This window comes from Myotis myotis, unplaced genomic scaffold, assembly GCF_014108235.1.
Source record: "Myotis myotis isolate mMyoMyo1 unplaced genomic scaffold, mMyoMyo1.p scaffold_m19_p_13, whole genome shotgun sequence".
NCBI classification, from domain to species: domain Eukaryota; kingdom Metazoa; phylum Chordata; class Mammalia; order Chiroptera; family Vespertilionidae; genus Myotis; species Myotis myotis.
Window position 1 is genome coordinate 58,275,486 of NW_023416317.1, and position 27,556 is coordinate 58,303,041.

General features: G+C 46.3%; 1 protein-coding gene across 6 annotated transcripts in view; it reads left to right on the plus strand.

Annotated features, from left to right (window-relative positions):
• The window catches only part of SETD2 (SET domain containing 2, histone lysine methyltransferase), an 88,213-nt gene extending 61,469 nt beyond the window's left edge, over nt 1-26,744 (plus strand). For 4 of the 6 annotated variants that reach the window (XM_036333763.1, XM_036333764.1, XM_036333765.1 and 1 more), the window contains 9 exons: nt 7,101-7,149; nt 8,381-8,564; nt 10,149-10,818; nt 16,889-17,017; nt 17,940-18,079; nt 21,236-21,347; nt 23,798-23,878; nt 25,508-25,609; nt 25,943-26,744. In XM_036333763.1, the coding sequence (XP_036189656.1) occupies nt 7,101-7,149; nt 8,381-8,564; nt 10,149-10,818; nt 16,889-17,017; nt 17,940-18,079; nt 21,236-21,347; nt 23,798-23,878; nt 25,508-25,609; nt 25,943-26,104 (1,629 nt within the window). In that variant the 3' untranslated portion in view covers nt 26,105-26,744. Of the gene's footprint in view, nt 1-7,100; nt 7,150-8,380; nt 8,565-10,148; nt 10,819-11,595; nt 11,935-16,888; nt 17,018-17,939; nt 18,080-21,235; nt 21,348-23,797; nt 23,879-25,507; nt 25,610-25,942 lie in introns of those variants that run through there. The other 2 variants (XM_036333767.1, XR_004971679.1) reach the window with 2 other exon arrangements.
• The last annotated feature ends 812 nt before the right edge of the window (nt 26,745-27,556 follow it).

Below are 27,556 nucleotides of genomic sequence, written 5' to 3' on the forward strand. Positions count from 1 at the left end.
ACACGGTATGTTCTTCCATCTGTTTATGTCTTCCTCTATATCTTTTTTCAACGTCCTGTAGTTTTCTGAGTAGAGGTCTTTTACCTCTTTAGTTAAGTTTATTCCTAGGTAGCTTAATTTTTTTGGTGCAATGGTAAACGGGATTGTTTTTATAATCTCTCTTTCTGAAAGTTCACTATTGGTGTACAGAAATGCCTCGGATTTCTTGGGGTTAATTTTGTATCCTGCTACATTGCCAAATTCATGTATTAAGTCCAGTAGCTTTTTGATGGAGTCTCTAGGGTTTTGTATGTATAATATCATGTCGTCTGCAAATAAGGACAGTTTTACTTCCTCTTTTCCAATTTGGATGCCTTTTATTTCTTCTTCTTGCCGAATTGCAATGGCTAACACTTCCAGTACTATGTTGAACAGGAGTGGTGAGAGGGGGCATCCCTGTCTTGTTCCTGTTCTTAGGGGAAATGGTGTTAGTTTTTGTCCATTGAGTATGATGTTGGCTGTGGGCCTGTCATATATGGCTTTTATTATGTTGAGGTATGATCCTTCTACTCCCACCTTGCTGAGAGCTTTTATCAAAAATGGGTGTTGAATTTTGTCAAATGCTTTTTCTGCATCAATTGATATGACCATGTGGTTTTTTTCTTTCAATTTGTTTATGTGATGTATCACGTTTATTGATTTGCGGATATTGTACCATCCTTGCATCCCTGGGATAAATCCTACTTGGTCATGGTGTATGATCTTTCTGATGTACTGCTGGATCCGATTTGCTAAGATTTTGTTGAGGATTTTGGCATCTATGTTCATGAGGGATATTGGCCTGTAATTCTCTTTCATTGTGTTGTCTTTACCTGGTTTTGGTATTAGGGTGATGCTGGCTTCATAGAATGAGCTTGGAAGTGTTCCTGCCTCTTGAATTTTTTGTAGTAGTCTGAGGAGGATAGGTTTTAGTTCTTCCTTGAATGTTTGGTAAAACTCCCCTGTGAAGCCATCTGGTCCTGGGCTTTTGTTTGCTGGAAGCTTTTTGATGACTGCTTCAATTTCTTCCATAGTTATTGGCCTGTTGAGATTTTTAGATTCTTCCTGATTGAGTTTTGGAATGTTGTATTTTTCTAGGAATTTGTCCATTTCCTCCAGGTTGTCTAGTTTGTTGGAGTAGAGCTGTCCATAGTATTTTTTAACAATTATTTGTATTTCTGTGGGGTCTGTTTTTATTTCGCCTCTATCGTTTCTGATTTTGTTTATTTGGGTCCTCTCTCTTTGCTTCTTGGTGAGTCTGGCTAGAGGTTTGTCAATCTTGTTTATCCTTTCAAAGAACCAGCTCTTGGTTTCATTGATTTTCTGTATTGTTTTTTTGGTCTCTATGTCATTTATTTCTGCTCTAATCTTTATTATCTCCTTCCTTCTGCTCACTCTGGGGTTTTCTTGTTGCTCTCTTTCTAATTCTTTGAGTTGTAGAGTTAGATGATTTACTACCATTTTTTCTTGTTTTTTGAGATAGGCCTGTAGAGCTATAAACTTCCCTCTCAGGACTGCTTTCATTGTGTCCCATAGGTTTTGGATTGTTGTGTTTTCATTGTCATTAGTTTCCAGGATGTTTCGAATTTCTTCTTTGATTTCATTGGTAACCCAATCAATATTTAATAGCATGCTATTCAGCTTCCAGGTGTTTGAGTATTTTGGGTTGTTTTTATTGTAGTTTATTTCTAATATTATGCCATCGTGGTCTGCGAAGACACTTTTTATGATTTCAATTTTCTTGAATTTGGGGATACTTTGCTTGTGACCCAATATATGGTCTATTTTTGAATATGTCCTATGAGCATTTGAGTAGAATGTATATTCCCTGGCTTTCGGGTGAAGTGTTCTGAAGATGTCTATTAAGTCCATCTGATCTAGTGAGTCATTTAGGATTGCTGTATCTTTGCTGATTATTTGTCTAGAGGACTTATCCAGTGCTGTCAGTGGTGTATTAAAGTCCCCTACTATGATTGTATTGTTGTCGATCTCTCCTTTGATATCTTCCAGGAGTTTTTTTATGAATTTGGGTGCTCCTGCATTGGGTGCATATATGTTTACCAGGGTTATATCTTCTTGTTGTATTGATCCCTTTAGTATTATGAAGTGGCCTTCCTTATCTCTTGTTAGGGCCTTCACTTTGAGGTCTATTTTGTCCGATATAAGTATTGCTACCCCAGCTTTCTTTTCCTTTCCATTTGCCTGAAAGATATTTTTCCATCCTTTCACTTTCAGTCTGTGTGAGTCCCTTCTAATGAGGTGGGTTTCTTGTAGACAGCAGATGTATGGGTCATGTTTTTTTATCCATTCAGCCACTCGATGTCTTTTGTTTGGAGCATTTAGTCCGTTTACGTTTAAAGTTATTATTGAAAGGTACTTGTTTGTAGGCATTTCTGTTTTTGTGTGGCTGTTTTCTTTCTGAGCTTTTTATTTCTTATTTTTATACCAGTCCCTTTAGCATTCCTTGCATTGCTGGCTTGGTGGTGATAAACTCCCTTAGCCTTTTTTTGTCTGTGAAGCTTCTTATTTCCCCTTCAAGTTTGAATGATAGCCTTGCTGGATAGAGTATTCTTGGATTCAGTCCTTTGCTTTGCATCACTTTGTAAATTTCCGTCCATTCTTTTCTGGCCTGATGTGTTTCTGTTGAGAAATCATTTGACAATCTAATGGGAGATCCCTTGTATGTAACTTTCCGTCTCTCTCTTGCAGCCTGTAAGATTCTCTCTTTGTCCTGAACATTTGCCATGGTAATTATGATGTGTCTTGGTGTGGGTCTTTTTGGGTTCACCTTGTTTGGGACTCTCTGGGCTTGTGTGACTTTTTTCTTCCCCACCTCAGGGAAGTTTTCTGATATTATTTCTTCTAATAGGTTTTCTAATCCTTGTTCATCCTTCTGTTGTTCTGGTACCCCTATTATTCGTATGTTGTTTCGTTTCATGTTGTCCCAAAGCTCCCTTAGGCTCTCCTCCTGTCTTTTCATTTTTTTCTCCAATTGCAGTACGTTTTGGGTGTGTTTTGCTTCCTTGTCTTCTAAATCACTAATTCGGTCCTCCGCTTCTCCTAGTCTACTGTTGATACTTTCAATGGAGTTTTTCATTGCAGCTATATCACTCTTCATTTCTTCTTGGGTCTTACTTAAGTTGTTGATTTTTTCATCTGTTTCTTCTTGCTTCTTGCAGAGGTTGTCGATTTTTTCCTCCATCCGGTTTATGCACTCTAGGACCCTTATTCTGAATTCTTTTTCTGTCATGTTGCATGCCTCTGTATTACTTAGCTGCTTTTCTGGAGAGTCCTCCTTCTCTTTTCTTTGGGGGTTTCTTTGTCTACCCATGTTTGATCTCACTGACATATCTAGACGTTGAGTCGTTCAGTGGCTGCTCCCTTGGTGGCAGTGACTCCTTGGTCTGCGGTTGCTCTTCGGGCGGTTGCGGTAGCAGCTGCTCTTCAGTTGGCAGCAGCTCCTCTGGTGGGTGCTGTTCACAGCTGTGGTGGCTCTTCTGGCTGGTGGGGCGAGGTTTCACATACAGCTGCTGTTCCTCAGCAGAGGGTGTGGTGCTCAGGAGGTTGCTGTTGCTTGGATCTGCTGTGTTGATTTAAAGGCACAAAATACAGCACAACAAGGCACCACGTACCAGGCACTATACACAAATATATTCACGATATTAATAACCCCAAATAAAGGTGACCACCTGAATTAAGAGAATTAGGGGATAAGGAAGAAGGAAGAGAAAAAGAGAAAAGAGAAAAAAGAAAAGAAAATTAGGGACCAAAAAAAGGAGTGCAAAAATGAAATTGGGAAAAAGGAGGGGGGAAAATAAAAGCGAGAAAAGAAAGGAAAAGAAAAAAAAAGAGCGAAAAGAGAGAATGAAGTGGAAGAGGGGAAGAGACTTTTTTATATGAGGAAAATACTCCTATAGAACAGCCATTAATCCCAACAAATTCCAGCAACAGCTCCCTGGAGATGAATGCAAACTAGAAACAACCAATAATATAACGATGAAAATAGAATGGAGAACTCTAATCCCAAAATAAAATAAAGAGAAAATAAAATGGCACTTTAAAAAAAAATGGTAAAATGGTAGCAGTAATAATACTGGTTAAAAATAAGAAGGTAGTAATTAAAAGGGTAAAATCAGGTGATGGAAAAAAGAAGAAAAAAAAAAAGTAGAAGAAAAGCAAAAAAAGAAAAAAAAATTGGTTTCTTAGTTAAAAGGTGAAAAAAGAAAAAAAAATATTGCAGTAGTGAAGGTCCTTCGGTTCTTCTATTCTTCAGTGTGGCTCGCCTTAGACCTGCCAGGTATTCAGGAGAGTGTTGAGTTTCCCTGCGATACACTGTTCCTCTGTGTTGTAAACCACAGTCCTTATTTTAAAGCAAGCCGCATTTGTTTCCCGGACCGCCTTATTTTGTGTTTAGCAAAGAGTCAGTTTGTGGGTCAGCCTCTGGGTGGCAGTGTTCTGGGGTTGGCCTCTGAGGCTATAGGGCCTCTCTGTCCAGTGGAAGTTCACTGCCCAGAGCTGGCTGCGTAAGAGTTACCAGTGCTGTGTTGTTGCTGGGATTGACAAAATAAAATAAATTTTATCTGCAGTTTTGACTACATGTAAAGGAGGACCAAGCTAGTAACTGTAAGTGCTTAGGTGTAATTGATAGAACTTGTTCTGCATTGGTGTTAGGCACACACGACTCTCTGATCAATTGCTCTTGGCCACTAGTCATTCACTTTGTGAACATGGAAATACACTTTCTACTTAACAGTTGCTATAGACTTTTGAATGGAATTAAGAATATATCTTTGAGCCCTGGCAGGTGTGGCTCAGTTGGTTGAGCGTCATTCCATGCACCGAAAAGTTGCTGGTTTGATTGCCAGTCAGGCCACATGCCCAGGTTTCTGGTTGATACCTGGTTAGGGTTCATATGGGAGGCAATGGATCAATCTCTCCCTCTCCCTCTCCCCCCTCCCCTTCTCCCCCTCCCTCTCTCCCTCTCTCCCTCTCCTCCTCCCTCCCTCTCCTTTTCTCACTCAAAAAATAATAATAATCAATAAAAACAAAATAAAATAATAGACTGTATCTTTGAGAAGCTTATCCCCCTCTGGTACCTAATGGCCACCACAGAAGTCCCCACCTTGAGATGTGTATAATAAATGACTATAAATGCTTGTAACGAATGCTTGTAACGCCAAGACCTCATGTAAAAGAAGCTAAGTAGGTTAAGATAGTGCTATTCTTAGTTAACACAGACATCCCTTGATATATCTGTTCTACCACCTTTCGTGAATAATCGTGTTGTCTTTTGGAATGCCATCATTGGTAGAACACCTGTTTTCCCTGTGGTGTGGGCAAGTGCTGATGCGTGGCTTTATTGCTTTTTCCTAAGTTTGGTAACCCCTCTGAGAAGGGGAAGGCGGATCAGACAGAGCCAAGAGTGTCGGCTCTGTTCTCCTGTCTTTGTCCCTGACTCAATGTTTCAGGTGGACACTGACACTGGGCAACTCCAAGCTCCCTGCAGAGGGGCCGATGGGGACGTGCCCTCTCTCCAGGCAAAGGCAGGCCAAGGGGCCAGAGGCTCTGAGCTGAGGATAGGCGTGCTGCGTTCGTAGTTCCTTCTCTCGGAGTCTCTTGTTGAGTCGTGAGTGAGGGCAGTAAGAAGCCAGTAGCTCAGTGGTTCTCAACCTTCTCTGGGCATCCAGAATCATCCGGGAGCTTCTTAAAGTACAGATGCCTGTACCCATGCTCATAGTTTTAGATTCAATGAGCGTTTCCCAGAATGGCCCACTTGTGCAGCCAGGTCGAGACTCAGAGCACAGAGTTCTCTGATCCGTGTGGTCCACATTGGTCACTTTTAGTGGCAATCCAGTAGTGCATCTTGACCCCTCCTCAATTTTTTGTCACTTGGGTTATTTCTCATTTTCTACAAATATCACTAGAATCAACCATCAAAGGGGGGAGAGTTCTTTGATTTTTTTTTTTTTTTAGGAGTACAATTCCTTTAAAAATGGAATTACCAGGTCATATAGATATGTTCAATATTATGAGATGATTCTGAAGGGAAGGTATCATATGATGTGCCATTGAGAATATGTGGGTTTGTCATTTTCCCGCTTAACAAGGTGACTGGTAAGAAGTGTTGTGCCCAAGAGCTACGTGAGGGACTGTCGGAGAACAGAGCTGGTTCTGGGCCTTCGATTCATGTAGCAGGAAAGGTAGCTTAAGGCCTCGAAACACACGTTACATTTCTCAAGAACAATTTTGGTGCTATTTCAAGAGCAACAATGACCTAATGTTTCTTTCCTTTTTTTTTAATCCTCCCCCAAGGATATTTTTTTCATTGATTTTTAGAGAATGGAAGAGAGGGAGGCAGAGAGAGAGAGAGCGGGAGGGGAGGGGAGGGCAGGGGAGGGCAGGGGAGAGAGGCACACTGATTGGTTGCCTCCTGCATGCGTCCTGGCCGAGCAGGGGATGAACCTGCAACCCAGGTATGTGCCCTTGACTGGGAATCCAGCCGGAGCAGCACCAGCCTGTCATCTTTTCTTTTCTAAATGACAACAGTGTGAAAGTAGATATTACATTTGGCCATTAGCCAAGTTGATTTTGCATTTATAGGAAAATATGCTAAATAGCAGGAATTGTCTTCGCACATGTAATGTTTCTGAAGTGTTTTCATGTAGTTACTACTATCCTTTCTTTAAGTAGGGGTGGTAAGTGAGACATTAGAATTGTCCTTATGAATAATCTCAATAGAGGAACTATAGACGACTTAGCTTTATATGTGGAAAGCACACAGAAATCATCAGGAAGTGTGTTTATATCAGAAGTAAAATGCCTACTCGGTGTGTTATTGACCAAGGAGGTCATACAGGCCTTGTAGATGTTAGAATGTTTTCACTTGTGCTACGTATGTTCACTTGCTTTTAAGGGACTGGGATATAATTCTTATGTAAAGCCAGAGTAAGTCAGATTTTGGAGAAAAATGAACCAGCCTGTTTTCTTTGCATTTCTTTGTTGCCATGTAAAATCACTGTGCTTCAAAGCAGTCACCATTTCCAGCCCACACTGACAACCCTCCTTTGGTGTATTTTTTGCAGGAGGTCTATCGAATTCCAAAGAAAAGTCAGACGGAAAAGGAGAGCACAGGTAAATACTCAGAGACCCTCTGTAGCTTTGCAAACACTTTGGAATATACAGAGGTAACCGATAAGAACTTGAGTAGTTTTGTTTTTGAAACCAGACAGTACGTAGTTAGGTAAATGGAATATTTTAGTGTAAAGGTTTGGAAACGTGTAATTTTACGCTATCTTAGTAAATTTTTGCTAAGGAGATGTCTCTTTGTATTATCTTTGTTGTTGGTTTCCTTGAAGTCATGGCCTTTAGTAGTCTTATTTCCATGCATTGGTTCCTTTAGATCAGACGTTCTTTATATATACGTACATACGTATATATGCATACATATATATACATATATATATATCTGTGTACATATGTATAAAATTGATTTCAGAAAGGAAGGGGGAGAGAGAGATAGAAACATCAGTGATGAGAGAGAATTATCGATCGGCTGCCTCCTGCCCGCTCCCCACTGGGGATCGAGCCTGCAACCCAGGCATGTGGCACGTGCCCTTGACCAGAACTGAACCTGGGACCCTTCAGTCTGCAGGCTGACAATAGTTTTGCTATCCACTGAGCTAAACCAGCCAGGGCTAAAGATTCTTACATTGGTTTGATAAAAATTATCTAATCCTTTTTTTAATTAAAGAGACATTTCCTGTTGAGGTTTTATGCCAGGCTGCTCTTCTGCAAATTGTAAATATGCAGAGTTACAGGGGCAGTGGATGGTGTTCACATTTTTTTAAAAATATATTTTATTGATTTTTTTATAGAGGGGAAGGGAGAGGGATAGAGAGTTAGAAACATCAGTGAGAGAGAAACATCGATCAGCTGCCTCCTGCTCACTCCCTACTGGGCAAGTGCCCGCAACCAAGGTACATGCCCTTGACCAGAATCGAACCTGGGACCCTTGAGTCTGCAGGCCGACGCTCTATCCACTGAGCCAAACCGGTTAGGGCGGCGTTCACATTTAGAACTGACAGGCAGACTGCCTTGCTAAAGGTCATGTGTGCCGTGTCCACGGAACTTGTGAAGGCTGCTGAAGGCGCGGACGACACGTTGGTGGGAAAGTAGAAGAGGGCATCGCAGAAGAGGCTTTCGGGAAGCACAGTGCACTCACACACAGGCCTGTGTCTCGTCCAAATCCAGGCAGACATGAGGGAGGAGTCCATGGGCTCATTTGTTGGATAGAAATTTTATTACATGGTTGATGCATCATGATGGATAAAAGTCTACCAAGTAAATTTTTTTTCATCCTTAGTAACTGAGCGAGGAAGGGATGCTGCTGTCTTCAGAGATCAAACCACTGCCCCAAAGACTCCTAACCGGTCAAGAGAGAGAGACACAGACAAGCAAACTCAAAGTAAAGAGAAAAGGAAACGAAGGGGCTCCCTCTCACCGCCCTCCTCTGCCTATGAGCGAGGGACAAAAAGGCCAGATGACAGGTAAGTGGCAAAAGGTGCTCGGTCACACCTGGCTTTGGACCCAGGGGCTTTCGGAGTAAGTATACCCTCTTGATGAGTGAGTATAAAACTTCACCAGGAAGTGTGGAGACCGTCTCTTGATATTAGTATTAGCTGTGAAGACTAAGAATAGGTTTTTGGTTCTTGAGTGTTTTCCACTTGATAACATTCAAATCCTATTTGAGGAGCCAAAGACGTGTTCTCTAAGGGACAGGGGGGTGGGGTGGGGGTGGGGGCGGGGGGAGCGGGATAGCTCCTCAGAGGTAGCGGTGATTCTTGTCAGAGCTTTCCTAGTGACTGCGCCCCACGAGTCAGAGTGCTGATTGATCCTGTGTCCGAGGCTCTGTCATGCTCGTAGGGGAAAGGCCATCTGATCGCCACTAGGGACTAGAGAACACTTATTCCGGAGAAGTTCCTTATAAATATTAAATTTGCATTCACTTAGCAGTTGTCAGGGTGTTTAATTTTGGGCTCTCTGGGTGTATAATCGTAGCTCATCATGATTTCAGTTTACATTCCCCTGACCACTAAAGAGATGGAACATCTTGTCGTATATTTATTGGCCATTTCTGTTTCCTCTTCTGTGAAGCATCTTTATATGTTTTATTCATTTATTATTTGTCTTTTTGAGTATTGGGAGTTTTTTTGTTTGTTTGTTTTTAATATGTTTTTATTGATTTCAAAGAGAGAGGAAGGAAGAGGGATAGAAAAATGGAAACATCAGTGAGAAAGAAATGATGATTGGTTGCTTCCTACTGGCAGCCCTGGGCATGTGCCCTGTCCAGGAATCAAACCAGTGACCTCTTGGTTCATGGGTCAACGCTCAACCACTGAGCAACACTGGCTGTTAGGAGTTTTTTATATGCTACATTCTAAATATAATTATGTTTTACTGATAATTTTTGCAAGCATTTTTTCCCTAGTTTATGCCTTGTGTTGGGCTCATTTTGTACTTACGATGTACAGAATTTGTTCATTATGGTTTAATTAAGTATATTATGTACTGTATGTTTCCTTTATGGTTGGTTAGAGCTTACTGTGTTTTAAGAAATTCTTTCCTAGCTTAGCAGTAACATATACTTGGTATTGAACAGAGAAGAGTATATGAACATAACTCTGTTCTTTCATGTGTTTATATTCATCCTTTGTTGGTATTTGTTATAAATGTGTGTGGCCAAAACGTGTCATTCTTTATCTTTTATTCTTTATATTTATCTTTTATTAGTGTATTTTGATTTCTGTTTTAATTTCAGAATGTGTGGTTATAGATCTGTCCCCAACTATAAAGAAGAATCTATTTAGGGTGCTATATGTATCTTTAATTTGAAAAGCTAGAAACTTGGAATATGACAAACTTATTTTTTTCAATTTATGTGTCTGTTTCCTTGGGCTTCTTTTCTATTTGCAAGACTCCTTAAGTAATTTTGAGGGTGATTTTTAACCATTGCCAAATTGGAGTTGGTGTAATTAATGATTTAGTATTGAGTGACACAACACTTAGTGCTTTGATTATGTTTATAATTTAGGGAACAACGTTTTGTGATGCTCTTATTCTTTTCTTTCTAGATATGATACACCAACTTCTAAAAAGAAAGTACGAAAAGACCGCAATAAACTTTCTACGGAGGAGCGTCGGAAGTTGTTTGAGCAAGAGGTGGCTCAGCGGGAGGCTCAGAAACAGCAGCAGCAGATGCAGAACCTGGGAATAGCATCTCCACTGCCCTACGACTCTCTTGGCTACAGTGCCCCTCATCACCCCTTTGCCGGCTACCCACCAGGGTACCCCATGCAGGCCTATGTGGACCCCAGCAACCCCAATGCTGGGAAGGTGCTCCTCCCCACCCCCAGCCTGGACCCTGTGTGCTCTCCTGCTCCTTACGACCATTCTCAGCCCTTGGTGGGACATTCTACAGAGCCCCTGGCTGCCCCTCCACCTGTGCCAGTGGTGCCACATGTGACAGCCCCTGTGGAAGTGTCCAGTTCACAGTATGTGGCCCAAAGTGAAGGTGTGGTGCACCAAGACTCCAGCGTCACCGTCTTGCCTGTGCCGGCCACGGGCCCAGTCCAGGGACAGAACTACGGTGTTTGGGATTCCAGCCAACAGCCCGTCAGTGTGCAGCAGCCGTACTCGACACCCGCACAGTCGCAGCCAAGCATCTATTACCAAGGACAGACGTGTCCAACCGTCTATGGTGTGACATCACCCTATTCACAGACAACGCCACCGATTGTACAGGTGACTAATGCTGGAACCTCTCTTCTCTTACAGTTTGCTTATGGGATACTAAACTGATACATGGGGAAATCCTGGCATTGATCACTTCTATATATTGACCAATACTAATTACGTATTGCATAAAAAATTACTCTAAAACTTAGCTGCGTAAGACAACAAGTAATATCTGACAGTTTCTGTGGCCAGAGATTCAGGAGCACGGGCAGGGTGATTCTGGCTCAGAATCTCCCATGAATTTACATTAACCAGGGCTTAGTCATCGGAGGACCCGCTGGGGATGCAAGAGTCACTTTCAAGCTCACTCACCTCGTTTACTGACCTCTCAGTAGGGCTGTTTACAGCATGCCAGCTGGTCTCCCCCAAGCACATGCGGGAGAGAGGGGCTTTCTTCATTCTCACCAAGGATATTTTTTCCATTGCTTCCTTTTACTTCATTTTATTTTATTTTGCAGAGAGGGAGAGAAGAAATTAATGATGAGAGAGAATCATTGATCAGCTGCCTCCTGCACGCCCCACACTGGGGATCCAGCCCGCATCCCAGGCCTGTGCCCTGACCAGGAATTGAACCACGCCTTCCTGGTTCATAGGTCAACACTCAGCCACTGAACCGCGCCAGTTGGTTGTCTCTTGCACGAGCCCCAACTGGGGCTGGGGATGGAACCTAGGTACGAGCCTTGACTGGGAGTCGAAACCGCCACCCTTTGGTGCACTCTAACCACTGAGCACACTGGCCAGGGCAAAATGACTTTTGGATTTCTCCTCTCCTTTTGTTTGTAGGCGGTGACTTATATACAGTTTACTCATCTGTATCCCTGCGAAGGAGCCCTCTGTCCTGATACCTGAATTAGGACATGGCTTGCCCTTTCTAGACCCATCTTGTATATTATTTCCTGTAACCCTACATGTTTATCACTAAGAAGTTTGCCAGAGTGACTCTAATGCACTGAGCCTAAGGATATTACTATGGTAGGAAACTGTTGTTAAGTTTAAAAACTAAGAGTGTACTGACTTTATATTTCAAAATGTATTGTTTTATGTTTTTAAATCATTACTTTTTCTTATAAAACAAAGTGATACATTTTAAGCGTTAAAATTAAAAGGAGAATGTATAAAGCATCGTTCTTACCACATTCCTGTGTCTGTCTGCCCCCCCATCACTCTTCATCGTCCCTGAAGGAGAATGTGGAGAGCAACGACTCGGATGTTCCTGCACGTTATTTAGTGTTGACCAGTGATGTTCACTTCTGCTAGTGTTACTGAGCTGAAGCTGTATCAGAATTTAGTTCCAAAAGTCATGACAAAAATGTCCTCCTTTAATTCCTAAAGCCTTAGCTATATTAACTATAGTTTCATTTTTATGATCTCTTTGCCCACGATTATATATTTTTATATACGTGTAACCTTAAAGATCTGAAGTTTTTTTATCCCATTTTTTCTACTTAACATTATTCTTAACCATTTTTCCAAATTTTGGATTTTTTGTATGTATATACATACATACATACATATGTATACGCATCCATGTTAATGTCTATATAATATTTCGTTTGCTTATAAGATCATTTTCAATCTATTTTTCTGGGGCAGTCATTTAAGTTGAAAGCTCTTTTTCATAATTATAAATAGCACTGTACTGAACATTCTTTTTATTTTATATATATATATTTATTGACTTCAGAGAAGAAGGGAGAGGAAGAGAGAGATATAGAAACATCAATGATGAGAGAGAATCATTGACCGGCTGCCTCCCGCACGACCCCCAGTGGGGATTGAGCCCGCAACCTTGGCATGTGCCCTTGACCGGAATCGAACCGGTGACCCTTCAGTCTGCAGGCCGACACTCTATCCACTGAGCCAAACCGGACAGGGTGCACTGAATATTCTTATACTTAGTTTTGTGTATTTTTTTTTCTTTCATGTTGGCTTAAAATGAATGCTAAAGTGCTTAAATAAGGGTAGTAAGAAAATGTTCATTATTGGTTATTAGGTATTGATTTTACACAATGTTTAGGGACCTTAAACAAGTTTCTTAGATCCTGACTTCTGTCTTGCCCTATTCTTTCTTGGACCAAGACATTATTTTTGAGTTTTCCCCTGAGAAGACGTATCACAAGTAAAGGAAACCTCCGCTCTGTCCCGCTCCTGTCTGACGTGTGTACGAGCCTGGCTGTTAGGCCTGAGCAGCAGCCGTGAGAGTCCTGCAGAGACGCCGCAGCAGAACGCTCGCTGGTCACCTGGTGGTTCTGATAGAATAGAATCGGGTTTTTCCATCCCAGTGAGCAAAAGGCTTCTCTAGGGTTCATCAGAAGTAGCCGTACGATTCGAGTGTCGCAGTTTTACTTGTTCCCAGTTTTCCAGGCTGCTCCTACCAAGAAGTCATCTGTTCACTCCCTAACCCACTCTGTGTGCTGAGTCGTAGATAAATGGATGAGGATGATTCAGACCACCCTTCCCTTCCCTGAGATGAGCTGAGTTGAGCTGAGATGATGTTGGGCTTTGGGTAATGAGTGGCGTAGAGCATGTTGTGTGTGTTGTGAGTCCTAATTCATTATTTATTGTCATTATTTATTGTGTGTCCTGAAGACAGGCGCTTAGATTCTTCAGTTTTAGTTTTCTTGTCTATAACATGAGCAGAATGCCTCAGAGTGGTTGAGGTTTGCATGAGATGATGAATTAATAATGATCGATTTAAAGCACCATTTACCTTAAAGGTTTAATTATAGTTACTACTCAAACAGTTACCATAGTAATACTGAGAGAATATGCCATTAGCGAGCTGTCACGTGCAGCTCATCCAGGTCACCTACCTCTGTGTGGCCTGAAGACCTGACTCCCGGAGGGGGCCTGGAGGTCGGTGTCCGTCGATGTCCGTCAAGCCTCGTGTCAACCATCACAGGATGGGGACTGAGTTTATAGATATGATAGCTTTGACAGTGAAGGATTATGCGGTACGGTATAAATTTGTATGTGTGCATATACAACATTTTTGACATTTAAAGTAGATGTGTTATTGGAAGGTGACCATGTCACTTTTTTGTCACAGTTGCTTATTAAATATAAAAAGCTCAGTTTTAACTGAGGCCACATGATTTATAGTGGTTTTGTGACATTAATGAGTGACCTTTCAAAGTTATACTGAATCACATCTCAAAAAAATTTGAGTGCTTAGACTATAATTTTTTATGTTATAAAGTCAGGTGCCTCAGATAGAAAGTAATAGTGATTTTTCCCCCTCTAGTAGTTGGGGAAGAACAATTATGTTTTTGCCTCTATAACATTGGACCTTAGTTTTCTCTTGTAGCTCCCATTGTAAATCACATTTTGAAGATATTTCTTTTTTTTTTAATTAAATCTTTATTGTTCAGATTATTACATTTGTTGCTCTTTTTTCCCCCCATAACTCCCCTCCACCCAGTTCCCACCCCACCCTCTGCCCTCACTCCCCACCCACTGTCCTCATCCATAGGTGCACGATTTTTGTCCAGTCTCTTCCCGCATCCCCCTCACCCCTTTCCCCCCCCAAGAATAGCCAGTCCACTCCCTTTCTATGCCCCTGATTCTATTATATAATCACCAGTTCATTCTGTTCATCAGATTATTCACTTGATTTTCAGATTCACTTGTTGATAGGTGTGTATTTGTTGTTCATCATTTGTATCTTTACCTTTTTCTTTCTCTTCTTAAAGGATACCTTTCAGCATTTCATATAATACTGGTTTGGTGGTGATGAACTCCTTTAGCTTTTTCTTATCTGTGAAGCTCTTTATCTGACCTTCAATTCTGAATGATAGCTTTGCTGGATAAAGTAATCTTGGTTGTAGGTTCTTGGCATTCATCACTTTGAATATTTCTTGCCACTCCCTTCTGGCCTGCAAAGTTTCTGTTGAGAAATCAGCTGACATTCATATGGGTACTCCCTTGTAGGTGACTGACTTTCTTTCTCTTGCTGTTTTTAAGATTCTCTCTTTGTCTTTTGCTCTTGGCATTTTAATGATGATGTGTCTTGGTGTGGTCCTCTTTGGATTCCTTTTGTTTGGGGTTCTCCGCGCTTCCTGGACTTGTAAGTCTATTTCTTTCACCAGGTAGGGGAAGTTTTCTGTCATTTCTTCAAATAGGTTGTCAATATCTTGCTCTCTCTCTTCTTCTGGCACCCCTATAATTTGGATGATGGTACGCTTGAAGCTGTCCCAGAGGCTCCTTACACTATCTTCGTATTTTTGGATTCTTTTTTCATTTTGCTTTTCCGGTTGGGTGTTTTTTGCTTCTTCGTATTTCAAATCGTTGACTTGATTCTTGCGATCCTCTAGTCTGCTGTTGGGAGTCTGTATAATATTCTTTATTTCAGTCAGTGTATGCTTAATTTCTAGTTGGTCCTTTATCACAACCTCGAGGGTCTTACTAGATTTCTTGTAGATCTCATTAAGTTTATCAGCAGTTTCTAGAAAATTCTTGAAAAACCGTAAAAGTGTGGTTTTGAACTCTATATCCAGTAGTTTGCTTTCCTCAATTTCTGTCATTTGTGTCCTTTTTCTTTGTCTCCGCATTTTTTATGCTTCCCTGTGTTGATAAAGTGGTTTTCTGTGCTAAGTGTCCTCTAGGACCCAGTGGTTCAGCCTCCCCAATTACCTGAGGAGGACACTCTTGGTGCACCCCTTGTGGGCTGTGTGCACAGTCTTGTTGTAGTTAAGCCTTGATTGTTGTAGGTATCACTGGGAGGAATTGACCTCCAGGCCAATTGGCTGTGAGAATCAGCTGTGTTTGCAGTGGGGGAACTTCTGTGCTGGAGACACCCCTCTGGGGTGTGACTTGCTTCAATGGGGCTTTGGTGCTCACTGAGTCTGCCCCCTGAGTGTGTCCTTTATGGTTCCGAGGAGCTGCAAATTGGATGGTCCCACTCTGACCTCTGGGTTTCCTGGCTCCTGGATCTCTAGGGAGGTGCTAATCTAGCCTTTGCCTGAGGCTATCCAGCAAAAACCTCCCTGCAGGGCTTGGGCGGGGCGGGTCCCACGGGATCAACAGGGCGGGGGTAGCAGTTATGGCTGCTCTCAGAGGCCCAGCTTCTCAGTGTCTCGGCAATCACTGCAAGCCCCTCTGAGAGAAAGCTGCCCTCAAGTTCCGACCGATGCCAGACAGTCCTGCTTCTCCCGTATGAGTCTGGGTCCCTAGAGACTCGCCCGGAACTGGAGCTCAGAGCCTGAGACTCCCTCCCAATTGAAAATGACAACCGCGCCCTCAGCCGCCAGCCCGCTCCGCGTGCACCTCCACACCTTAGTATTTTACTTCCGCACCGCACCTCCTCTGAGTCTCGGTATGCTTTTCTCTTTCCTTCTAGTTGTAGAATTTCCACTCAGCCAGCCTTCCTGTGGTTCTGGATGATGTCTGTTCCGTCTTTTAGTTGTATTTTTGAAGTGGTTGTTCGAGGCAGCAAACTCCAGTGTTTAGCTATGCCGCCATCTTGGTTTCTCTCTTTCTTTTTTCTTTTAATAACATATTTTTATTGATTTTAGAGAGGAAGCTGAGAGAGAAATAGAAACACCAATGGTGAGAGAGAATCATTGATCAGCTGCCTCCTGCACCCAGGCATGTGCCCTGACCGGGAATTGAACCGTGACCTCCCAGTTCATAGGTCGACTCTCAACCACAGCCACACCAACCGAGCTTGACGATATTTCAAGACTGTGTTTATGTTTGCGAAGTTAGCTTTTGTGTAATTTCAAGTTGCCTGAAGGGGATAGTCATTTCCTACGGCTTTCCCCGCAGCCAATGGGGAGATTTGACAGGCACATGCTATTGAAATATTTCTCACAAGTGTATGCATCTTTGTGTTATTTCAGTGATATTATAAACCGGTTTTCCCTTTTTATTGCTGTTGTTGGTTTTGGCTCTGGCATTAGCACATGATTGCCAGCTGATTTGGGTAGATACCATAGAACCCTGGAAAGTGTTCACTTTCCCTTTACTTGTTGACACTATACCTGCAGGTGGAAGGTGATGCCAACGCGGGTGTTAATTGCTGCTTTATTGGAGCTAGAAAAGTATACATCATGCATTTCTGCATTTTATCTTTCAGAGTTATGCCCAGCCGAGTCTGCAGTACCTCCAGGGGCAGCAGCTCTTCTCAGCTCCAGGAGTGGTGGTCCAGCCAGCCGCCGCTGTGACGACGGTCGTGGCACCAGGGCAGCCTCCGCCCTTACAGCCAGTAAGAAATCGTCCGGCCGTCAAAACGCTCGTCGTTTTGGTTTGGCTTTTATTTTTGTTTTTTTTTAATTTGTAACTTAAACTGACTGACCTTATATTTTTATACTTTGCTATGAATTTCTGAAGTAATACTTTTTTAGACTAGCTATCATTTATGATGCTGTAGGATACTATACTAGACGACATGAACTAGTATAGTGTAGAATTGAACGCTGTGCACTGTGTACTGAGGGGAGCTTTTGGTATTCACCATCTGTAGAAAGATATGGTGAAACCTTGATGAAGGGTTGTTTGGGGATGAAATGGGAAACAGGAAGCTGGTCTTGGAAGCAATTGAGAAACTAACAGATTCACATGATCAGAATAGCAGGTCTGTCGACGGCTCTTGAACGACCTGGCGAGTGCTGGTGGCTGTAGACAGGCAGGGAAGTGGAGAGGGGGACCCAGGCTGCAGGGGGGAAGTCAGTGAGCACTCACAGCAGGAGTTCGAGGGCTTGGTGCGTGCTGGGCCCTCCTTAGCATTCTTAATACAAATAGAACATTGCGTTCCTGTTACTAGAAGTTGATATCCTAAGAGTTGAGGATCACGATGAATGGTATTTACTATTGTGAAAGGTACAGATGAAGAGTTTGGGGGAAAGAATCATTCCCAGGTGGGGGAGGACTAATAATTTATTAAATATTGAATGACATGCAATATTAAGTGACACCAAAGCTTGGGGAAAAGCGGCCAGAAAAGGACTGCAGGGAGGGAAGAGGTGGGACTTAAGCAGAGATTAGGGGGTGTGCACAAAGCAGCAGCCTCAAAGGCCCGCCTGCACTGCAAAGAGGAAACGTATTCTCGCCTGGCGTCAGGCTCCTCGTGAACCGCCCAAGCAAAGGTAAAGCTGGAAGAGCTGTTCTCGTGTGCCTGTGTTTTTTAGCCTGAAATGGTTGTGACAAATAATCTCCTGGACCTGCCGCCTCCCTCTCCTCCAAAACCAAAAACCATCGTCTTGCCTCCCAACTGGAAGACGGCCCGCGACCCTGAGGGGAAGATTTATTACTACCACGTCATCACCAGGTGAGGGGCTGCTGGGTGTCTCATATACCGTAGGCTTTGGTCCTTTTCAGGTGTTTTGGTGTATTTTTGATCTGCAAAGCTCTTTTGGAGAAAACAAAGGGGTTTTTAAAAAATGGTAATGACATCATTAGCGTAGCTATCAGGGGTCAGGGGTCATGGGCAGACCTCTTCTGTAAAAGACCAGACCAGCCCTGGCCGGTGTGGCTAAGTGGTTAGATCATCAGCCCTTGGAACGAAGGGTTGTGGGTTCGATTTCCGGTCAAGGTCATGTAGGCTCCCTCTGTTGCAGGCAGGATCCCTGGCCCTGGTCGGGGCACATGTGGTAGACAGCCAATCGATGTTTCTCTCACATCAATGTTTTTTTCTCTCTCTGTCTCTCCTCTCCCTCCTCCCTTCACTCCATTCTCTCAAAAAAAAATTATAAAAAATATCCTCAATGAGGATTTAAAAAAAAAAGACCAGATGATAAATATTTTAGGTGTTGCTGGGCCTCTGTCATGACTACACAATTCTGCCATTGTTGTATAAGCAGCTTTGATAATACATAAATGAATGGGCATGTCTTTGTTTCAATAAAGCTTTATTTACAAAAATAAGCAATGGACCAGATTTGGTCTCTGAGCCATAGTTTAATGACGCCTGCTATATAAAAAAATCAATTTATCTTTTTCTTAGAAATTAAAAAAAAAATGTATTTTAGACAGGACAGCTGTGAATTTGTGTTTCCTCTGAGTGTGTGTGTGGTTGCACTCATCGGTATATAATCTATATGAATTGTTTGGGTGCATGTTTTATAATTTGCAACTACGTTGTTTTTAATGCTTGCTTATATTTTGTTGCAGGGGTTAGCAAACCATGCATCTATGGCCCACTTATTTTTGCAAATAAAGTTTTTTGGGATCACAGCCACACCCACTTACTTAGGAATTGTCTGTGGTTGCTTTGATGCTACAGTGGCAGAGTAGAACAGTGATTGCAGAGGCCACAAGGCCAAAGATATTCACTCTCTGATTCCTTATAGAAAAGAGTTTGCCAACCCCTGCTCTCTTGTATGGCCTCACCAAGTTTTATTTAAACCCACCCTGCTTGACGGGTTTTCCCTGTTTTATATGTAACGCTAACCCTGGACACCCTTAAACCTCATCTTAGTACCTTCTTCAGTTAGATTCTTAGAAGTAGAATTGTTGGTGAAAAGAAATATACATTTTAGTTCCTTTTTTCTCTTTTTTTAGTTACACATTTTAAATTGATAAATAGACGACCATTAAAAAAATTATTTACCAACTTAGACTCCCAAAAAAGTAAAGAGGTGCCTTTTTCATCATGTAGGTTCTTTTAATCTTGTGTGTCTATTAGGTGAGAAATCTTATTTTCATGTACAGTTTTTACTGAGATGGAGCGTCTTGTCTTCATTAGATTATTGGCAGTTTGTATCTTTTGTGAATTGTTTGTTTTGGTCTTCTATCCTTTTTGTCTTTTTATCAAAGGTATTGCAAGTATATTTTTGTTTGTAGTATCTTGTGACATAAGGAAGTTTAAAATTTTCATACAAGTATTTTCCCTTTATGTTTTCTCTTTAGAAAGGCCTTTGTTTTTCCTATAAAATACTTCTATAAAAGAAGCCTTCATTATATTACTAACTGAAAACATAGTAATTTTAAAAACCATTGTTTGCAAATTTTATCAGAACTTTGTTTTTCAATATCAAAGCAAACTTTTTAATGTATTATCACGTTTCCAAAAAGAAAAAGCTTATATTTCTTATTTACATGGTACTTGTTCCAAGTTTTTCCTAAGTTTTCCTTAGCTAGCATCTGAGCATCATACTTCTTTCTCTGTTCACTTTCCATAATAAAGCCACAGCTGCTGGTGGTTCTTTGGGTACAGTAGAAATCTTGAGCCCATTTTTATTTTTTAAATATATTTCTATTGATTTCAGAGAGGAAGGGAGAGGGGGAGAAAGAAACATCAATGATGAAAGAGAACCATTGGTCAGCTGTCTCCTGCAAGCTGGGCCTGTGCCCTGACCAGGAATTGAACCATGACCTCCTGGTTCATAGGTCAATGTTCAGCCACTGAGTCAACGCCAGCTGGCCTTGAGCCCGATTTTTTATTTTTTACTTTTTTATTTTTGGTTAATTCTCACCTGAGGATGTTTTTCAGTTGATTTTTAGGGAGAGTGGAAAAGAGAGGGAAAGACAGAGAGAAACATCGATGTGAGAGAAACACATCGGTTGGTTGCCTCCTGCATGAGCCCCGACCAGGGCCCAGGCTGGGGAGGAGCCTGTAACCCAGGTACGTGCCCTTGACCGGAATCGAACCCAGGACCCTATGGTCCGCCGGCTGAGGCTCTATCCACTGTGCCACACCGGCCAGAGCTGAGCCCATTTAAAAAAGAAAAGTTGCGTTGGTCAGAGGTAAGCCTGTGTTCCCAGTCACCTGAACACTGACTCCATCGGTGCCTCTCGTGTTGCTGGCTGAACGGGGTGGGGTGAAAGCAGAGATTTCGGGCAGAGCCGCCTGGCGGAAACGTCACAGCGTCTCGGGCTTTTCACGTACGAAGTGATTCCCCTTAAAGCACCCCCTGTGGGAACTGACTTCAGAACATGAATCCCCTCACTCCCAGTTGTTGCCTCGCAGACCTAGCTTTAAAAAAATCTGTCTCCTTATTTTCAAAACAACGACAAACATACACAGGTTGAACCCTTCTTTTTGCAGTCAGTTGAAGATATTTTCAGACTTGGGCACCAGTCTTTAGCCTGTAGGTCTTTTCCATGCTGTCAGTCCTTAAACCAAAAGGCACAGAGACAGCCAGAGGCTCCTAAAGCAAGGAGGCGTTCCCACCGCCCAGGGTCCCGAGCAGGTGCTGGGACGGTTCTGCACGGGGACCTACCGAGCACCTCTGAGGACACGGCCGGGCGAGAGACAAAGGTGGTTGGTTGTGCTGCTCTCTTTGACACCATTGGCTACAGAAGAACAGTGGGCTACACAGTCCTCTCGGAGATAGAGTCGTTGTTGCTGGGAAGATGTCAAAAGAAGGGCTCTGCCTCGTTCTGTGTTGGTGGCTGTGCTGCTGCGTGGGTGTGAGCAGAGACGCCGGGCCAGAATTCTCCGTGTTCTGGCCATGACAGCAGGGCTCTTCTTACCTCCTTCTAGGCAGACTCAGTGGGACCCTCCCACGTGGGAAAGCCCAGGAGACGAGGCCAGCCTTGAGCATGAAGCTGAGATGGACCTGGGAACCCCAACATACGATGAAAACCCCATGAAGGTGGGTGTGGCTGACGCCGGTGTTTCCTGGTCGCTTGGGATTCTGTGCCTTGTCGTTTTGTAGGGCCGGTAGCCGCCTGTTCTCGGGTTCTGTTCTCCTATTGGCTCTGGAGAATTACACGTGTAATAAATGCTGGGGCCGCCGGTAGGGCAGCCCGGACATGCTGACAACACGGAAATGTGGTCTGTAGAACAGCAGGGAAGAGCCCTTAATCGCTGGTCAGCTGCTCTCCTTCCCTTCTCTCTCGGGATACATAGCCTTTTAGGGCAGGATTCTCAGCGAGGATCAGGCGTGCTCCTCGGGACGTTTGACAATATTTAGAGAGATTATTGGTGGTTGTCGTCAAGGGGATGCTACTGGCTGCTAGGGATTAAAGGCCAGGGAAACCACGAAAACAAAATGCACAGGAGTGCCCCCCTCCCCTCCCACATCGCTGCTTTAAAGTAAGAGCACCGCCCGCCTTCCCCTCCCCCACCCGTGGGTTTCTAGAATCGACACGAGACCCCTTGCAGCACCCAAGATGCTCCCGACCCGTGAGGTCGCCTGTGATGTCTTGGGGACCACTGGTCCACTCATGTCCTTTCTGGTGCTGAAGGGTTTCTGACTGGCAGCGGGCATTTGGGAAGGTCACCAACACTTAGTCTTAAGTCTCTGAAGGCGTTCATGTCGCTGTCCATCAAACTGTCCTTGACTCTGACTCTGGCTCCTGGGATTGTGTGGTGTCGGGCTTGAGTGAGCGTTAGCCAGTTTCCGAAGTGATTTCCGTGCCGTTTGCAGACCACAGACCACGGGGGTGTGGATGTCAGTACCCCCAAGAGCACTTCCTTTGGCTCTCGGTGCCCATGCTGCAGTCTCGGCGCCTGGCAGTTGAACAGCCCCTTTCTCAGTCCCAGTAGCACCGCACTCGACGGGCCCCTGGTCTCCCGACGGTGCCCCGTGGACGGTGCTCCGTAACTGTTCTCACAGCCCACCCTCCCAGCCAGAGAGCCAGACGGCTGCTCAGCGCAGCCCGTTCAGAGGGAGCGGGTTCCTGTTGGCACAGCACTCCTGCGAGAGCCTGGCCGTCCTCCCTCAGGGCGTCCGTCCTCCCTGCTCTCGCTGCTCGTGTCTGAGGCCCACAGGGAGCTTGGAGGACGTGCTGCCGTGTCCTCGGCTTGTCAGGCAGTTTTCGATCCCTTGCTACCTGAGGTCTTCCTGTGAAGCACACCCCGCCTCTCTAGTCCTGGAAAAGTAAACGCAAAATCCCAAAGCAGAACATTTGAAAATAGATTGCTTGCCGAGTTGTTTTATTTCCTGACAACAGAGGTTGATCTGTGTGCTCTTTCTCTCCCTCCTCCCCTCCCCATCCCGCTCCCACAGCCACAGAAAGAAAGTAAGACAATGGGAACTCTGTAGACCTTTCATAACAAGTCCGAGAAAGCTGGTTGTAGCCCAGAGCAGGGAGGGCCACCTTCCTCAGGAGCCAGCCCAGGGAGAGGCCTGGCTCCCATCACCAGCACCTTCATTCTTGATGGACATGGAGGGGTCGCAGCTGGGGGTGGTTGGGAGAAGGAAAAGTTCTCTGCTGTGAGTGGCAGCAGGAACAGGACGTGGCTGTCATACCAGCTGCAGCTTCTACACCCGTCGGAGTGACTGCTCCACGGGGAGCGCTCGTGGCCTTCCACAGAAAAGTGCGTTTGCCACGTTTCCACGGAGAGGGCGGCTGGTGGCGGGCAGTGTGGGCGACGGCCTTGCATGGAGGCGCTCACCACTGAGCAGTGCTGGCTGGAGGGACGTGGCCGCTCCCCCCAGCGCTGCTGGAAGGGACTGTCCCGGGGGGGTCCCTCTTACCAGCTTGGGACCCAGGCACCGTGTCTCATCATCTGCTCATCTGCTCACTGACTGGCACAGCCCTGTCTTCTTCCCCCGGAATCCTAGTTGCCTCTGGTCTTTGCATTTCTGAACTGGAATCCCACCCTCCCAGGAGCCTCTCCTGCAGTCTGGCCAGTGCTGCCTCAGGAGGAAAAGGGAGGCGTATCCCAGGGGGGTGGGAGGACTGGGGAGAGGACGTGTGTGTGGGAACCTCCAGATGTGGTGAAAGGTTCCAGAACGTGTTTTCCGTTGTCCTGGAGCCCTGGCGTGTCAGCAGGAGAAGTGGCGCTCAGTGAGCTTCGGCCTGGACAGTGCTGGGCGCTGAGCGCGGGGTAGTGAAGCTCAGGCGGGCATCTGAGTGGTCCATTCACAGCAGAGAACTCGGCTCTGAAACAGTAGAGGTTTTCGCTCCGTCACGGCTGCAGCGCTGAGTGAGGGTAGAGAACTAGGACTTGGTTCGTCGGGGTGAGGGCTGAGCCAGATGCCTCCAGGCCTCGTGCCTTCAGCCGAGAGGCCAGAAGGGGGGAAGGGGGTGCTGGAGCAGCAGGGCATCACGGTCTGACCTCGTCCCAGTGTTGCTGCTTTCTCTTCGTTTCTAGGCCTCAAAAAAGCCCAAGACTGCAGAGGCAGACACCTCCAGCGAGCTGGCCAAGAAAAGCAAGGAAGTGTTCAGAAAAGAGGTAGGTTTGGTGGGGGTTGCTCAGCTCCATGGCTGATTAAACCAGCCTTCCCTTTCCCGTCCTCAGCACCCACAGCTCGTCCCCTCGCCTCCGCCATTCAGCTGTGCAGCTGCTGTGATGGCGCATGGCATGGCCTTGCACTTGGGTGATGAGCACTTCCATGCCCACTGTCTGATTCCGTCCACGCAGCCCTCGAGGTGGGCAGGGAGGAACTGTCAGGCCTCGTGGGCGGGAGCAGGAACCCCTAGGCCTCTGAGAGGTAGGTGCTACACAGAGACTTGAACTCAAGCCTCCTGGCAGTTGGTTCTCTTTCTGTGACACCTCACGGGACTGCCTGATCCTTAGGGGCCGGAGAAAGCAGCTCCGCTCTGCTCCCAGGGTCCCAGCCCCAGGACACCAGCTGGTCTGCCAGGGATCTGGGTTCTAACACGCCCTGGTTTCCTGAAGGGACTCTGGTGTGCTGGCGGCTGAGTGAAGAGGGCGCTGAGGGTGTCGGTGTCAGGAGGGGCAGGTGGATGGGGAGCGTGTCCCTCAGGCCATGGATGTACAGGAGAGCCGGCAGTGTTTCTCCAGGGAGCTGTGCGTGGCCATGGCCGTGCCAGGCGGGCAGGGCATTGGGAGATGGGCTGAACAGTCCTGCACTGCTCCACGCGGCCTGTGTGGCTCACGGGAACCAGTGCAGGGCTTTCAGCGGGAGATGGATTGAGGCAGAGAGTACGGAGGCCAGGAGGCCTCATAGACAGAGACCCCTTTAGTCTCTCACGATCCCTGTGAAATGATCGGTGTTTCAGCTCAGCCAACCAGCAGCTGGCTACTTCCTCAGTGCCTGCTGTGCGATAGGGCGTTGTTCTCTGGCTCAGAAGGCTCACTGAGCTTTGAGGGCAGTGGGCCCTGGGCAGTGCTCCCTGATGAAGTGGCTCTCGCTGGCCTCCTCGCTCCCTTTGTCCCTGGGGTCTTGGTGCCATGAATACTTCAGAGGTTCTGTGTCTGGGTCTCCTGAGAGCCACTGGGCAGGACAGACACCGAGAGCTCAGAGGACACAGATGTTGTATATAGAAGAGGGTCCTGCCCAAGGCTTTCCTGGCCAGCTGTCATGCTGCGCTGCCACCTCTTCACGCAGCTGCGGTGTGAAACCGCCCGCTCCACGCAGCTGCGGTGTGGCCCCCCCTCTCCACGTGGCTGCGGTGTGAACCCGCCCGCTCCACGCAGCTGCGGTGTGGCTCCTCCTCTCCACGCAGCTGCGGTGTGGCCCCCCCTCTCCACGCAGCTGCGGTGTGGCCCCCCCTCTCCACGCAGCTGCAGTGTGAATGCGCCCGCTCCACGCGGCTGCGGTGTGGTTCCACCTGTGCCTCACAGCCCCTGGCAGCACTTCTCTCTGCACTGTTTCTGGAGCCAGAGGACTCAGCTGCCGCCTCTACACTAAGGAAGTGCCCTGTGCTTGCTGAGCCCGGGGCCTGCATTCCAGTTGCATAAAGAGGATCGCTTTCTCCTGTCCCTGCTGCCGGCCCCGTCTAGGCTTGCTCAGTCCACGCCAGGGCGCCCCCCTCCACCCCCCGCCCCACAGGGCTGACCTCATTATGACTTCTTCCTTCCTGGATGTTGAGCGTGTGTTCTCTCCGCTGCCTGCAGATGTCCCAGTTCATCGTCCAGTGCCTGAACCCTTACCGGAAACCAGACTGCAGAGCGGGAAGGATCACCACCACGGAAGACTTCAAGCACCTCGCTCGGAAGGTACCCTCCCGCTGTGAGCGGCAAGTTGTGGGCAAACCAGGCCTCCTGAGAGGCCTCTCCCATCTGCAGTGGGTTTTCCTGGCCCGATGCCCAGGCTGGGTGCCCAGGAACGGAGGGAAGGTTTGAGAAGGAAGGGCCCTACCCGAGTGTAGTGACTCCGAGAAACTTCCAGGGCTGAGCTGCCCCTCCTGGTGGCCCCAGCACCAGCCGCCCCACCCTGTCTCCTTGTTCAACTCCCAGTCTTGGTCAGAAGGGCCCTGAGGCCACAGGCTGGCCTTCGCTCCAGTCGTGTCCCCTCTGACTGGCGGCCTGTTCTCTCCTGCGTCCCGACAGCTGACTCACGGCGTCATGAACAAGGAGCTGAAGTACTGCAAGAACCCGGAGGACCTGGAGTGCAACGAGAACGTGAAGCACAAGACCAAGGAGTACATCAAGAAGTACATGCAGAAGTTCGGGGCTGTTTACAAACCCAAAGAGGACACGGAACTGGAGTGACTGGGCCCGGGCTGGGGTTGAGCAGGCCGGACAGACTCGGCGAGGAGCCTGCGGCCTCCCTGCCCGCCTCCGCCACACCGTGCTCCTGTTGCCCCTCACTGGGACCACCTGCAGGGCCCTGGGAGCCCAGAAACCAGCTCAGTCTCCAGCAGGCAGTCCCTGGCCGTGAGCTGTTGGGGGGAGGTTAGAGGCCATCAGAGGCCAGGGCCCAGGGAGACGCTTCCCTCGGACCCTGGCCAGGCCTGACCCCTCTCACACCTGGGTCTCCTCCTTGGCGGTGCTGTCGGCGCACGGACCATGCGCATCCCCACCCACCACCTCTACCCTGACGACCTGTATTATATTTTAATGTATATGTGAATATATTGAAAATAATCTGTTTGTTTTTTTCTGGGTTTTGTTTGTTTTTTGTTTTGCTTTTAGCCTTTACATGCTAGGATCACAGGAAGACTTTGTAAGGACGGTTGAAGTTCTCCTGCAAGGTTTAATTTGTTATCATGTAAATATTCCAGAGCAGGCTGCCTTGTGGTTTCGGCCAGCCTTGTGCTATGTTGATAAGATTGATTTACTGCTTAAAATCACTTTACTTTATCCAATTTTTACTGAACTTTTTATGTAAAAAATAAAATTAATTAAAGAACTTGGTATGTGTGTTCCGTACGAGCTAGTTGAGCATGTTTGTGTCTGCGGTTCCTGGAGGAGAAAGGAAAGGAGTGCAGTCCAGAGTCGCCTGAGGTTGGAGTTGGCGGCCGGCCTGTCCTCACAGTCCCAGGGGCTGGGCTGAGGCAGTGCTTGCAGGTGACTGACAGGCCCTGTGGCTGTGCTGGGGGCGGAGTCACTCGGCGAAGGCGTGGCCGACGCCTCCCTGGCAGGGACTTCCCTCCAGAGACAAGTCCACCTGGCACGGGGCCTGGACACTAGGCATAGGATAGGTGGGGACCCCGATTGTGGGGCGCAGTGCACAGGTGGATGAGTGGGCATCTGGAGGAGACCACCCCCCCACACATCCCTGTCTGGGCAGTGAGGAGAGCCAGAGGCTTCAGGCCAGCCCGGGCCCATCTGCAGAGTCTGGTCCATCTCTTCCTCACAGCAGCAGTGCCCCAGGGGGGGGAAGGGGGGGCACTGTGCTCACTGCCTGTGGGTGCACCTGGGCTCTGAGATCTGGGTGGGGTGGGCGCAGCGCTCACTGCCTGTGGCTGCACCAGGGCTCCTAGAACTCATCAGGCTGTGCTCAGCCCTGAGGTGCAGGAATCAGCTCCGTTCGGATGAGCAAACAGGTGAGAGGGGCAGTTACTCATCTCCTGTCCTCGTATGAAAGGAAGTGTTAACACGGGAAGAGAAAACCTCTTTCCGTCATAATCACTGGGCATTGGACCTGCCCACTCAAGTGCATTAGGAGTGTCCGCGGCCAGATGCACCGTTGCTGACACCCAGGCTCCAGGGCTCAGGTGC